Raw genomic sequence first — 15,145 nt, forward strand, 5'->3', positions numbered from 1 at the left:
GCTGCTTGTGTCCTTTAATGGTTCAATAAAAATAATAAGGGAATGACAGTAATAGTGATTTTGTTGGCAGACTTGAAAATCTGGTAGCATGCAAACATTTTCCAAACATATATATCAAATTACTACTTATAATAAGAACGTCTTATTATAATAAGACATTCCCTTATATTAACTCATTATAATATCTTTTTATAGTTTAGGTAGTCAAGACTTAAGAGTTTAAAATTTATTTGGGAAAACGTCTCTCAAAGAGAAAAACATCGAATGCTATAATGATATTAGCCTACTGCTAGAAGAAAATCTGAAAAAGTTCCTTAGAAATATCTTTGGACGGTATCAAGATATGTTTGTTGGAGAGAATTCCACTGTTTCTGTGTTTATTCCAGATTCCAAGCCATCTGGAGACCCCTCACATCCAATAACTCTCTGCCAAATAAACTCAAGTCAGATTCACTGTTCTTTTTATTTTTTTAAATCTTCATCTAGGATATGCTTGTTCATTTTAGAGAGAAGGAGAGAGGGAGAGGGGGGAGAGCGAGCGAGCGAGAGAGAGACATTGATGTGAGAAATATCGATTGTTTGGGCCCTGACAAGGGACAAAACCTATAAGTAGGCATGTGCCCTGCCCAGGAATGAAACCTGTGACCGTTTGGTTTATGGGATGACACTCCAACTGACGAGCCATGCTGACCAGGGCTGAATTCACTGTTCTTATTAGGAGTGAACAGTTCCCACTTATCAAGAGTATGCTACATCCTAGATAGTGTTCAAGTAAAGTATCAGCTTTAATCTTTTTAATAATGCCTTTTTGAGGCAAATACTTCGTGCACCCCCACTTTTCTGGTAAGGAAACTTAGGTTCAGAAAGTTTAAGGAAGTCACTTAATATTGTACGTTACAAGTGAAGGATTCCATTTTCGCACCCCAGTCTGGTGGATTTGGAGCATTCTTATATCTGAACTAAACAAGACACTGGGGATGTGACCTCTCCAGCAACAGGAACCAGGAGACTCTCAGCCTGGGATCGCAGATCAGTCAGTCTGACAGGTACACCACACTGCTGGTTTGTACTGAGCTGTAACTGACTAACCCAAAGACGAGTTTCACCTGAACTGTCACTAAGTCTGACTGTGCCTTCCCCAAACGCATTTCTCTTTTGTACTTATACCTTAAAAATTGGCAAAGATTTAACCCCTGCTAAATCTTATCTTGCTACTTTACTTCAGTGTTCCACGTTGTCTACTTCACACATGGATTCTGACACACGAGCCTTTAGTTACTTTTAAAGATCTGTATCACTTAAAAAAAATTTTTTTTCGGTGACTTCATCCAAGGCTGATAAAGACTTATCTTAAAGGAGAGCAAAGAATGAAGGGTCTCTTACTCAGGGCAAAGTTATGCAAGCTCTGTTTACCTATTACACCCTGTTCCCCTTGCCAGCCAAGGTTTACATTCCATGGTTTGTATTTAAAGACAAGAGCCATTTGGAATATGTTTTATCAACTAGCATCTTATTCCCTCCTTGGGAACCATGCCACTGCTTCACAACTATTTTTCTTAGTCAACCAGTCAGCTACAAATAAATCCATTCACTTTACCACGTCCAAATATCTCCATCTTCCTCACAACAATGTCAGTACGGAACACATTTTTTTTTCCTGCTACTGAAGTCTGTTACAAAACTGAAAATATTCTGCTGGTAAAGGTTTCTGTGACAGAAAAAAAAGCTACTCAAGAATCTGTCAAATTTATAAAAATACTTTATTATAAAGGAAAATAACTGACCAGCATTGCCCTACCACTTCAAATGATCACAGTGACAGTAAAAGTAGCACTGAATTGTGTCCAAAGGTAATTAAAAAATGAAAATTCCGTACTTGAAAACACCAATTACCTATAATGAATTTGAAGCATAGGATTTAAATTATATTTAGCAAAATGATCAACACTACACATACCTTGGTCAGTCCTGAAGCACTTATTCTTCCTACATGAAACACTACAATCTTCTTTAGAAAACTGGTAGACTAGAGGGCTGCCAGATAACCCTACTCATTTCATTATACTGTAAAATGAAATCAATAGAAACTCTCTCCTTGAAGTTAATAAAAAAAGCTTCTCTTGACTTAGATCAATTTTTCCAGAAAGCAGATCTACAATGGAAAAATACAACCTCCCTCAAGGTTACAAAAGTCCTTTAAGCTTCATAGTAAAACACATTTGGAGGTACATTATTGTATCTCGGCCTTTCCAGAATTAGCATCCAAATCAACAACTGAATACTTTGGGCTAAAATTTTAGCCAAAATCAAAGCCAGGAAAATGCAAGAAAAGGATTTGTGTAAGGCAACATTATATAGGGTCCTTGAAACATGTATTTCACTCTTTTTAGCAAGTTATATGATGATTAAATTCTATAAATACATGATAGACTAAATAATTTTTGATCTAATAATTTATTTTCAAAATATATATACATTTTCTATGTTCTTACAATCTGTAATAATTTAGTAACCCCAAGCCAATCCCTACCCTTACTGACATTATCAGCGTGAAATGGATTTGAATCTTCTGTCCCAAGAAAAGCACTGAGTGCTCAAGTGTAGTAAACAAAATAAAGGAGAAATGAATGAATGTGGGGCACAGGAAATCAGGTGAGCTCGGTACTGCACGTAGGCCTAAGTGAGACTCAACACACCCAGTAGAAAAGAAAACTGTGTAAATATGTGGTGGGAGGGGCTGGTGTGGAGGGATGTGTAATGTCCCTGTGTGATAAAGGGCAGGGGCCCGGAAGCAGTAGGAGTGGGCTCTTTGAATGAAAACGTTAACTTTGAAATGGAATCCCCTTGCTGAAAGAGCAAGCTGCTCCTTCCCAGCTGTGGGTGAAGAGGCCACAGGCGGTGCCCACAGCGACCTGCTCCTGCGGCCTGGGTTCATGTCCTGCATGTACTCTCCATGGTAACTCAGAGAACTCCCAGTCACTCACATCCATAGCTCTGGACAGGGTTTCCTGTCATCTGTTAACCTGGGCTTTCTAAAGATTTCAGGCAAAAGTCATTCAAAGCCTCTTTTCCAAGAGGAATGTGTTTTCTTTACCAAAAGAGCACTCAAGCTGCAATACCCACCACAATCTACACTTTACAGGTTACTCATTCTCTCGCCAAGAAAAAGACCTCCACAGTTCGAATTACCCCACCACTCCTGTATACAGAAATCCCAACTTTCTACCATTAAACATTAGACTTGGCCATAAAATATCCAAATAGAAAAGGCAAAATTCACTTAAATGATAGCTCATAGCCAGGATATTAAAGAAAATTTGATTTTTAAGGCCTCCAATTTGTTTTTGTTACCATGGAAAGGGTTGGATTTTTTTTCTTAAAGATCACATTTTTCTTTTGATAGTAACATTTGAGAGACATTTTAAGTATTTTTAGTAATGTGATCCCATTACAGACTTTGGAAATAATTTTGTATTTAGAAACTGGATCTGAGTGTTTTTCTAGAGTTCTGAAAAAATAAAGAGGCATCCTGTATGCTTTATGCCAACATTTCCAAGCTCTCAGTATTTGGGACAAAAAGGTTTTAAAATATACACTTACCTCCACATCACAGGTATATTCTGATCCATCCAGAAGTATCACTTTGCACTGCATGCTTTTAGGCTTTTTGACAATCTTCAATGGAGATCGAGAGAGTTTACTGCTAGATGATTTCTGAGAAAGTTTATCGTCTTCCAATTGCTGATATTCGAGCTGTTTTGCAGCTCCAGCAGCAAATTCCCGTTCCTTGTCAGTGACCTGTGAAGAACAATGAAGAGTTTTCATTGCAGACAGGACATAAATATTGCATTGCTCTGGCAATACCAGAACACTTTAGAAATAGGCATTCCTATTTCCTGAAGGATGAGAGACATCTGAATTAGGATATTAGAAAAGGCTATAAAATATACAGATATTTATGATGCTAACAATTTCACCTAAAAAACTTTTGCCATTAAGATGCACCGATAAGGCCTTATTTCAGTTCAACTCAAAGCTTTACCTTTGAAGCACTGAGCAAGCGCCATTGAAACTTCACTGAGCAAAGAAGGAAAACAAATGGCCTCCTGGCTTTTTAAAAAGGCGATGGATAGTACTGGTCTTTAAAATAAATCATCTAGATTTTACCTAATGTACTTGATTTTCTTCATTAACTGGATCTTCTATATTCCAAGACCCATAATCACCAAATATATAATACATATAAGGTATGTTAAAAACTTTAAGGCTTACAGAACCTCAAGTATTAATCCTCACAGTAATTTTGCAGTTTTTAAAATATTTGATTTAATTCTAAGTCAAATCAATGAAGCAAGCAGCACTGAAATTCATCACAAAGTAATCCCCTAAATCCACTTCCCCTCATTGAAATAAGCCAGTATAAGAACAGATCAAATCTGTCCAAAAGCTTTAATCTGCTTTCAAATCACAGCAGTCTGTCTAGTCTAGTTGACTCAAAACTGCAGAAGATGTCCTATGTAACAATAAAATCCTCCCTTGAATCACTCTCCTTGGAAATCTCCCTGTGCACTGCTGTCCAACTGCTCTTTTTACACCCCTCACCTATGTATTAAGTGACCAACCACCAATGGTATTAGTGTAAATTCAGCTCATGGGCCAGACTACCATTCCACTGGCCTGCAAAAATATACACCAACAGTCCAAAGAAAAATAAGTTCCGAGATTCAGTTTAGGCCCCTTGAGTAAGCATGAAATTTTCTCCCTCATGAACATACTAACACTCTGGCAGCTAAATGTATGTGGGCTTGAGAGAAAAGGCAATATTGACTATCATTTCAACTTTTTTACTTTATTAGTCTCTACAATTTTACAACAGTCTAATATAACCACAGTTATTTTTAAGTATATTTATTTTTAGATTTTAGGTATAGATTTCTGCTTTTACGATGGCATTTTCTATCTTGTTTTACATCCAGAAGATTACACGTGTATACAGTCCTTCCCTCCACTACCTTGCCCAGGAATTCAAAGCATAGTCTTGAGAAGTTCCTAAGGGAAAAAACCAAACCAAACCAAAACAAAACCAAACAAAACCAAACAAAACAAACAAAAACCACTTGCTGAGTGAAGAAACCAGGAAAAAAATGAATAACCAACTTCAAAGTCCAAAGCGGCTGAGAAGGGAAGCTCCAGCTAAACAAAAGAAAACCTGCTCTGGCAACATGGTCCAACTTTTGACTGTTAGTCTTTCCATATCAAAGCACTGAAGTAGGGCAAAAAAAAATCACAAAACATTAATTCTGGCCGTAAGTTAGTTTAAGTTTGGTAACCTTGGAATTTTATAACTATAATCATACATAACACATTTGTTAAGTGCTTCATAATTTACATAAGACACTTAATTTACTTTTCATCTCCTCATGGCAAAGTCAACAAAAGCTACATTTTAATTTAGATGTTACCTAGAATCAATCTTTCTATGTAGTAGGAAGATGAAATTTCATTTCTCCTCTACTAAGTTAAAAGTACCTCTGTATCAGAATAAACTTTCTGGGTTACTTAAGTATCAATTCCAGAATCATCATAAACCACCAATGTTCAAAGGGAGGCCTCCTTTCCATATACTTGACACAAAAACACCAATCTTAAGCACAAAGAGCAGACCACATACTTCAAAATGAAATGTCAATCACAGTCACACAATGCACTACAATTTAAAAATATCAATATCACTGAATTTCCTAAGATAGCCAGGGGACTGGCTCAAAGCATCTAGAACTAATGTAAAGAGAAAGGTAACCTGGAATTCTCTTTCATGTGGGGGGCAGGTGGTTAAGATAACAGGTGAAGTCCCTTCCAAACAAAATCCCTCAAAATAACCTATTGGTAATAAACTGATAAGTATGTTAACCCATGAGTTGTATATATTTAAGATTAATATATTGTCTTTTAAAACTAATAAATAAATATATCAATATCAAATATTTTAGCAAATTTCTATTCATTTCATCCTCATAACAGCTCTGGGAGGTGGGTATTATTACCCTCATTTGCACACGAGAAGAAAGGAACAAAGCTCGATTTTAACAAAATTTCTCAAAGTCACAAAACTAGTAAACTGGAATTCAAATTCAGCCAAAGTCCATGTTTTAATCACCATTAAATATCCAAATGTACCATGTTATATACTCCCAACATAACTGGGCTCCCAATATGAAATCAAAGAATTTTAGAGTGGAAGAATCTTAGAAAATTATCTCTTCTGATCTCTTCATTTGTAAATAAGGAATCAAGGTCCAGAGGGTGTGAATGTCTCCAGGCTATTAAAATACTAGGGGAAGACAAAGGGCTTATTTAGGTCTCTTGACTGCGACCAGGCACTTAAGGGTTTAACATCATTTCTCTTGTTTTATTTCAAACATGTGACTATAGCAGAAAAAGTACATTTAATCATGTCTGGGTATAGAAACTCTTCCAGCTCTACAATTAACCCCCACTTTCATTTTTATTTCTGTTCAGAATTAAGAAGAAGGAATGAAGAAAAGCCAGCCTAGTTATTTTAAATTTCTGAAGATTTAAAAACAAACACCACCAACTATCATTCCTCCATAAAAACAAGAGGAAAGGTAAACGAACATCATGAAAATAACAGCTCCTTAGATTCTGTTTAACAAGGTGAAAGAATAACTCTTTACATCACAAAACATCCTGGATCAGACAGAGCATCTACTTATAAAACATGAAAATAATGTTACTCTCAATACTATTATAAAGCAAAACTTAAATAACATGGCAAAAGAAATAATCAGGTTGTAAACATATACTGTAGTTTAATGTTTTAATAATGTGTTGTGCCTTTCAAAGAATTTCACTAACATGTTGATTTCATATCTCTTCTCTCACATGGTCTAGAATTTCTAGCTTAACATATACATTGGACCTATGAAAAGTAAATGATTTGCAGGGTACTCTTGATTTCCTTACTACATGTGAGCCAGCACTTTAAAACATGTTGATTCCAGGTCTAGAGTTTTAAGCCAAAGAAATTTAAACATGGTTTCATTCAGGGCCCAGGGCCCACATGTAAACCATGCTTTACATTTTACATGGAAACTTTTAAAAGAAATACCTACATTACACGTGACAACTGAAATATGTCTAGTATGTAACAAAGTTGAAAATACACATGTACACAGGGGAGGGAAAGAGAGCGACATGAACATCCAGGAAGAGTAGCTGGCAACATTAGGGTCAGAGTGACTCCTGAAAAAACCTAAACACCTCTAACCCTTAGCTTGAATAAAATTCAAGAGCGCAATTAAAGCCATTAGTGTGGTATCTAGCTTTCCTGTAAACCCAGATAAAACCAAATAACCTGGAATCCAGATTTCAGTATGAGTTTAAGAGCTTTAATCAAATGGAGTTACCACAAGCATGGTTGTGGAATGTCATTCATTGAAAGCCGTAAAAGAGCACCAATCTTCATCCACCTGGTACCAGAAGGGGTGAAACAGATGACCCCTCATAGTTCCCTCCAGTGCTAAGAGACCAAGGTCAGATCGGACCTTGAAAAAGCTCAGTAAACATTCTTTAATTGGTTTTCTGAGTGATGCCAGCCGCTGCAGGGGAGCAGGGCAGCACAGTTCCAGTCCCAGGTCCCGGGGGCTCACCTCCTTTCTCACGGGGGTGCTGTGCGCCGCAGCAGCTGAGAACTGCTCCAAAGCCTGGTGCTGCTCCTCTGGTTCTAGCTGTGCCCCTGTGGACCCCTGCAGACCCCTCACCTCCTGGGGCTCGGCCTCCTGCTCAGGTTTGGATTCTGAGTCTGAGCCAGATTGGGTGGTCATGGTTGATTGTTCTGCAAGCAGAAAAAGGAAAAGTCCCATCACTGGGTGCAATTACTTTCCCTAGGCAAAAAAGCTAGGATGCTGCACGTGAAGGCTGTAGAGAACCCCAGTATGAAAGATGGAGAAATGCTAACAATCAAAGCACAATCCTACTGTACACAACTAACAGGTAACTTGTCAAATTTCCCATGAAGATGGGTGCCTGTGAATGATTCAAAATTAACGTTTCACTAGGAGTAAAAATTAATTTGTAATGATCACAGTTTTATTTCTATTATATTTTTGCCACAGATAACTCTAAGGTAACATTAAAGTAATGCCATAATAATGATATAACAGATACATTTAATTTCAGAAAAATGAATCTGCTGGATCAGCCAAACATATATTTTAATCTCTGGGAAGAATGATCTAATAATGGAAGCGCCTATTCTTTCTCATTTCCTTCTCTTTCCTATCTTTCTCTTTGGTTTCTCATTGAAACGACTACTAACAGAGGCTTGTCCAGTGACATGGAATGTGTCACATACTAAAAAAGCACTGGTCACGGCTGGAGGAAGGTGGGCAGCATCACCTCTCCCTCCCTTCCAAGTCCCTTCTCATAGGCTTCTTCCTGGCTTCCTTTTTTTTCCTTGAATGCTGAAAGGGAACTATCTCATAAGAAACTCAAACAACAGATCTTAATTTATAATAATCTGCACTTACATCCTGAAAAAGACTTTACAAAATATAACCACCATCTTCTAAGCATTTGCTGGTCAAGACACTTAAGTACATTCTGCCTCAGTTTCCACATCTGCAAAATGAGGAAACTGAACATGATCACATTTAAGTAGTTATTTTCTGCTGTTACTTTGCTCTCTACTAATAGACATGCCATTCTTTTTAAAGATGCTTTTTGCTCTAAACAGCAACAGAGCAGTTATGCCTGTGATTACCATGTCATTCTAAGTAATTCCTTATGTTGGGTATATAGGAACTACCTCAGAAACAAATATCTCAGATTGTTATATATTTTCCCTTCCTAATTATAATTTTATGGTAAAAATCTCATGAGCAAATGGCTAGTGTAATGCTTTAAGCAAATGATATACACATTAGTAGAATGTAAAATTATGCAAAATAAAACTCCATGCTAAACTATTGAGTTCCTATTTTCACAATATACATTGGAATATGTTTAATAATTTGAACAAGAGGAGAAATAGCACAAATAAATACTGACCTATGTTACAGATTAAATGCTATATCAGTGCCTCTATTCAGAGTCCTTTTTTACAATCACCAGTTACTCTTTCTGTTGAATAAGAAACATATCAACTTGACATGTGCTCAGTTGCCCAAAGTGTATGTAAGTATCAAATCCCAATTCAGAGCAAGGTAGTAATCCAAATAAAACTAACATATTGTCGTTTTTCCTCTTACAGCACATTTTGGATTTTCAAGCAAATCTTAAAAGTATATATTATAAAATAGACACTCCTCAGAATCCATTTTCTCCATTTTCCCTTTAGTAACTACGCTTTCAGTTTTTGCTGGTACGCCTCCAACCAGCTTGAGACCACAATGAGTTGTGGCCATGTCATCAAGTCTGTCCAATGTGATTACAGAGAAAATGTATTCAATGTTTAGGTCATTGTCCTAAAGACAAAGCCACTTGCCTTAGATTTCCCTTTCCCATTGGCTGGGAATTAATGACTGACGTGGTCCCCACAGACCCCGTCATAGAGGCCCCGAGTTCAGGAGGATGCCAGAGTCACCCCTTTCATCCTGGGTCCCTGCTCTGGATGGTTACATGAGGCAGAAATGAACTTCCGACTTGTCTGAACCTCATAATATTAGCTCACATCCAATGTAATATACATTCTACAGACTAAAATTCTACTAGTCATACTCTAGTGGGTCCCATCTTAGTAAAACAAAATAGACTTCTCTTGATTTCACATCCTCTGTCAGCTATTTCAATATTTCTCTGCTTTCCACTTACAACTTCTCAAAAATGTTTCTGTTGATCCTATTGTCTTATACTTCCTCACTTCCTCTTTGCCACCACTCCTGTCTCACTCCATTCAGATGGCTCTGATGGACAATGCAATGGACCACGTGCTCTTGTCTCTTCTCACTTCATCTGACCTGTAGTAGCCCCTGTCTGGTGATGAGACTTTCCTTGTCAATACGGGTCCATCTCTTGGGATTCAGAACTCACCATACTCTCCTCCTTTTCTCCCATCTCTCTGGCTACTCCTTTCCATGCTCTTTGACAAGCTTATTCCTTATCTAACCTCTAAGTGTGGGAATGTCCCAGAAAACTCCACTCTAAGATCTCTTTTCTTCTCTCTCCACATTCCCTTCACAGCTTATTATACCCTTACCCAGGGCTTTAAATACAGTAGTCCCTTTCTATATCGCGGTTCACTTACCGCGGCCTCACTGTATTGCGGGATTTAAAAAAGTATTATATTTCATTATTTATCGCGGATTTTTCACTATATCGCGGGATTTTACAGTATTGTATATGTATGTTGTTAAAGTTACGTAGGTTTAAGAGTGTAGAATATGTTTAAGAACATAAGTAATGTTTATAAAAGTGTGGAAAAGGTTAATAAGGGAGTGGAAAAGGTTAATAAGGGACTGGGAACAGTTTATAAGTATGTGGGAAGGATTTATAAAGCCTTAAAATATATATAAATACTAAAATAAATGTAAGGTTCCTACTTCGTGGATTTTCACCTATCGTGGGGGGCGGGAAGGTCTAGAATGTAATACCCGCGATAAGTGAGGGAATACTGTACTCTCAATAAGCCATCAACTCGCACAGTCCTATCTCTAGTTCAGCCCTCTTTTCTGAGCTTTTAAAACTAGTATGCAACTGCCACTTGACCTTCCTCACGGTTATCTGTTGATTTTTCTCTCCCAAATCTGCTCCTCCCCTCATCTTCCTCACCTCAATAAGTGGTAATGCATTCCTTCAAGCCAGATTTCCATAAATCACCCCTGACATTTCCCTATACAATTGACCCTTGAATAATGTGGAGGTTAGGGGTACTGACCCCCTCCCATTGTCAAATATCTGCATATTACTGTTGACTTCCCACAAAAACTTTTGTAAACGCCTACCACTGCCCAGCAGCCTTACTGATAACAGTTGATTAACACATATTTTGTATTTATATGTATTATAGACTTTTAAGCAAAAGAAAATGTTAATTAAGAAAATCATGAGAAAATAATATACAGTACTGTATCAATACTGTAAGTTTCCATCATCTGTTTACAAGGTGAATTGCTCAGTACCTATATCAATGTTGTCTTATATGATACAAAACACTGTAGACATTATACTTATTACTAACCCTAAAGATAAAAAAATGGTATCGTGAAAAAAAATTAATATTTACAGATATAACAATTCATGCATTGATAACAAAGAAGCACCACTATGATTGCTTTGTGGTAGCCTAGTGTAATCGATACAAAATCTCCAAAAATAATTCTCCCATATCTTTATTGAAAATAATCCATGCAGTTCAAACCTGTGTTGTTCAAGGATAAACTGTATATTTTGACTTGGTTTCCTGCCACTAAGGAAGCCATCATTTCTCTCCTGAATTCTTTCAATAACCTCCTTTTCACTTCCTTTATTCCTGCCCACCTCTATTCTGTATAATCTTCATAAAACATAAATCTAGTCATACCACTCACTGCTGAAAACCCTTTTACAGATTCCCAATATGCTTGAGGTTAAACCTAAACTGTTCAATTACCATAGCCTTCAGGGCAAGCCGAGGCCTCCACGCCCTGTCCAGCAGCAGTGCCTATCACACCATCCTGCAGTGATCAGCCACATGCTCTCCTTTCAGTTTCTAAAGCACATCAAGATTTTTTTGCCTCAAGCTTTTTTAGACATGCTGCTCTCATTGCTGAGAACAATTTTTCCTCTGCTCTTCACATGGCCCATTCCCTGTTCTCCAAGAGTTGTCAAGAGATGCATTTTCCCTTTTTACACGGTTATTCTATTTGTGTCATATTGTTTACTTCTTATAAATTATCAAATAATTATTTGACCCTCCCTTAACTACCTTCCCTTATCCTCAAGGGGAGGAATCATATGTGTTTATTCCCCAGCATAACCAGTACAATAGTCCCCCCTGGCTTGTGGGGTACACCCAGTGGATTCCTGAAACCATGGGTAACACTGAACCCCATATATACTGTGTTTTTTATATATATATATATACTATCATAAAGTTGAATTTATAAACTAGGCAGTCAGAGATTAACAATAACAAATAATAAAATAGAACATTTACAATCATATACTATAATAAAAGTAATCTGAATGTGATCTCTCTCTGTCTCTGTCTCTAAATGTCTGATAACCAATCTGATAACTGAGACAACTACTAAGTGATTAAGGGGCAGGGAGTATATGTGGCATGGTGACAAAGGGGTGATTCACATCACAAGCAGGATGGAGTGAGATGTCATCACACTACTCAGAACAGCAGACAATTTAAAACTTATGAATTGCTGACTTCTGGAATTTTCCATTTGATATTTTCAGACCACAGTTGACTGTAGGTAACTGAAATCACAGACAGTGAAAGTGAAGATCAGGAGGCCTACTGTATCAGCACAGTACCTACAACACAGCAGGTATTTCAGTAACTACTTGATGGATGACTAAATAATAAAATCAACCCCATTATTATACCTCTGCATTTAAAGTATAACTCTTCCTTATAGTTTTTAACCATTTTCATGTATCTCTAAGTGGGAAAAGAGTAGGTATTTTTATGCTTTATGGAAGATAGAACTCAGTTCAACTTTCAGAACCAAAATTTCCCTACAAGGTAACAGACACTATTGATCTATCCACAGTCTAATACTTTTGTCAATAGATCAAAGGGCTTTCCAAAAACACAAAAAGAAAATGTTTAGGCAGTTTAAAGAATATCTGTAAAAGAGTAACCAAAAAGTCAATAGATCATGAATTTTAAAAACATAAATGATGACTAGAAAAAGCATATTTTAAAAAATACTTAATTTTTCCTAGACAGGGCAGTTCTTGCATATAAATCATTATTTTAAAAAATTTGGATACCTTCAGTAAGATTCTTTATGTATGTTTCAGCAAATAATGGCTATAACAATAATTAGATATCAAAACTGTTAAGACACACAAAACCAGAATCCTGTAGCAAAATATAAACATTTCAATTTATTTCACTTTAAAATCTATGTATAATCTTCATAGATATAATACATGAAAATAATCAGCAGCTAAATTTTTAGTCTCCTACTTCCATAAAACAAGGGGTTCAGACCTGAAATTAGTGATATAGGTAAGGCAGGTATAGGGGCAGGGGATGGTGGAAGGGGTAGTGAGGGGCAGGAAATTTCCAGATCTTCTTTCCATTCAAGCCAACTAGTCTGTCACCTCTTTTATCACATTCCAATTTACTTACTACTTTTTAAACCTAAGAAGTTTATTCACAAATGCAGTTGTAGTATATACTTATCAATGCACTCTGAACTTTAAAAGTTGTCAAATACGTGTTGAAATAGAAATCTTTCTAAACCCATGACATTAGCTCCTGGACTCACTATACATGAATTAAAAGGCAAGTTTAGTAAAGAAATATCCCAATTTTGAGTTTCAGTTATTATTCCAGTCATGAAACCATCTTACACCTGCTTTTGTCTTTAATCTCATGACTCCCTAAGTCAAAGAGCAGCTATACGAAAGCTGAATAAAAATGCAAAATGGATAGAGCCCAGAAAGCACTTATCCACTATTTAAATAAAATAACATACAATTATTTTCTACCTATGAATACACTGTATAACACCTTTATACCTATTATACAACACATAAATCACAGAACCTCAAATCTTAAGTATTAAACTCTTATGCCTTTGCCAAATCTTTCCTAGGTATGCTATTTTTTCCAGTTATGTGCATAACATAATGACAGAAAAACTCATTGCTGCTCTTTGACTAATTTTAATATAATAAAACTTCCATTGTTGTTGAGAGGAAGTAAAGTAATAAACCTTAAAAATGTAAGGCTTTTAAATTGTGGGATCTCACTGGAATCAATATTTAATTCCACACATCTGAAAGGGAATCAGCTCATAGTGTACCTACGAGAAAATGGTATTGACAACCTTGATCAGTAAATTCAACCCTAAAACATTTTTTAATAGTCTTCTTCCCCACCCACATGACAATGTAATAAAGCAATAAACTGATTTTTAAATGCCAAAAAAATCTAAATACTGCATCTAAATACAGCACTTCTAACTTTAACTCATTATTTTAATAATTTTACAGTGTGTGCCTCCAATCTTGTCCCCAAATGCCAAAACAGTTTTTAAAATTAGATTTTCATGATGTTTACATTGTGTTGGTTTTTCTTTTTCTTATACTCATTTGTTGCTTTCTTGGATGATCTTTGACACTTAAAGTCACACATTTCCCTTCCCAACTCACTGAAGATTTTTATTTTTCAATGTTCCCTTCTCTTCTGATATTTTCACTTTGGATGAAATTGTAGCTGTTGATTATTTCAGTTATTGAAAGTAACCACTGTCATTTGCAATCCCAAATAGAAAGTGATACAAAATGCTTATGCTTAGCTATGGCTTAAACTGGACCCTTTTCCTAAATACAAAATTTACCTATTAACTGTGTTTTGGATAAGCTAAAAAGGTTAGAATGCCTAGAAACTCCAAATCTTATTAAAAGTTGGGGTAAGGACATTCATTAAGTATGCTGGGGTGATGGCAAGAGTAGTCCTTCACGTTTTTTTGCTTTTTGTTTTTATAAAGATTTTATTTATTTTATTTCTAGAGAGAGAAGAAGGGAGGAAGAAAGACAGGGACAGAAACATCAATGTGTGCTTGTCCCCAGCATGCCCCCACCTGGGGACCTGGCCTGCAACCCAGGCATGCCCCCTGACTGGGAATCAAACTGGTTCACAGGCCAGCGCTTAATCCACTGAGCCCCACCAGCCAGGGCCATTTACTTTTTAAGAAACACAAACTGTGTTTCATTATGTTTCTCTCAGGGATATATTTATTAAATGACTGCCAAAGGAAATGGTAATGAGCTTCAAAGGCAGCATAAGCAAGTGTAAATGAAATCATATTCACAATTCCCAGTTGATTTCACCCACAAAAAATGGTCGTTGTCATGCATTTCAGGCTCTGTTTCTTTTCATCTTTAATTTTTTGTTCCAAAAAAGCAGAAAAATAAGTCAGTTTGTCCTTATCTTTTCCACTTTCAGGAGTAGCAT

General features: G+C 36.5%; 1 protein-coding gene across 10 annotated transcripts in view; it reads right to left on the reverse strand.

Annotated features, from left to right (window-relative positions):
• The window catches only part of EPB41L3 (erythrocyte membrane protein band 4.1 like 3), a 235,344-nt gene that overhangs the window by 88,126 nt on the left and 132,073 nt on the right, over positions 1-15,145 (reverse strand). For 9 of the 10 annotated variants that reach the window (XM_090285790.1, XM_090285782.1, XM_090285784.1 and 6 more), the window contains exons 2-3: positions 7,671-7,855; positions 3,601-3,798 (exon numbers count right to left, since the gene is read on the reverse strand). In XM_090285790.1, the coding sequence (XP_090141916.1) occupies positions 3,601-3,798; positions 7,671-7,844 (372 nt within the window). In that variant the 5' untranslated portion in view covers positions 7,845-7,855. The remainder of the gene's footprint in view (positions 1-3,600; positions 3,799-7,670; positions 7,856-15,145) is intronic. The other variant, XM_090285789.1, reaches the window with a different exon arrangement.

This window comes from Furipterus horrens, unplaced genomic scaffold, assembly GCF_987537825.1.
Source record: "Furipterus horrens unplaced genomic scaffold, mFurHor1.1.pri manual_scaffold_8, whole genome shotgun sequence".
NCBI classification, from domain to species: Eukaryota; Metazoa; Chordata; class Mammalia; order Chiroptera; family Furipteridae; genus Furipterus; species Furipterus horrens.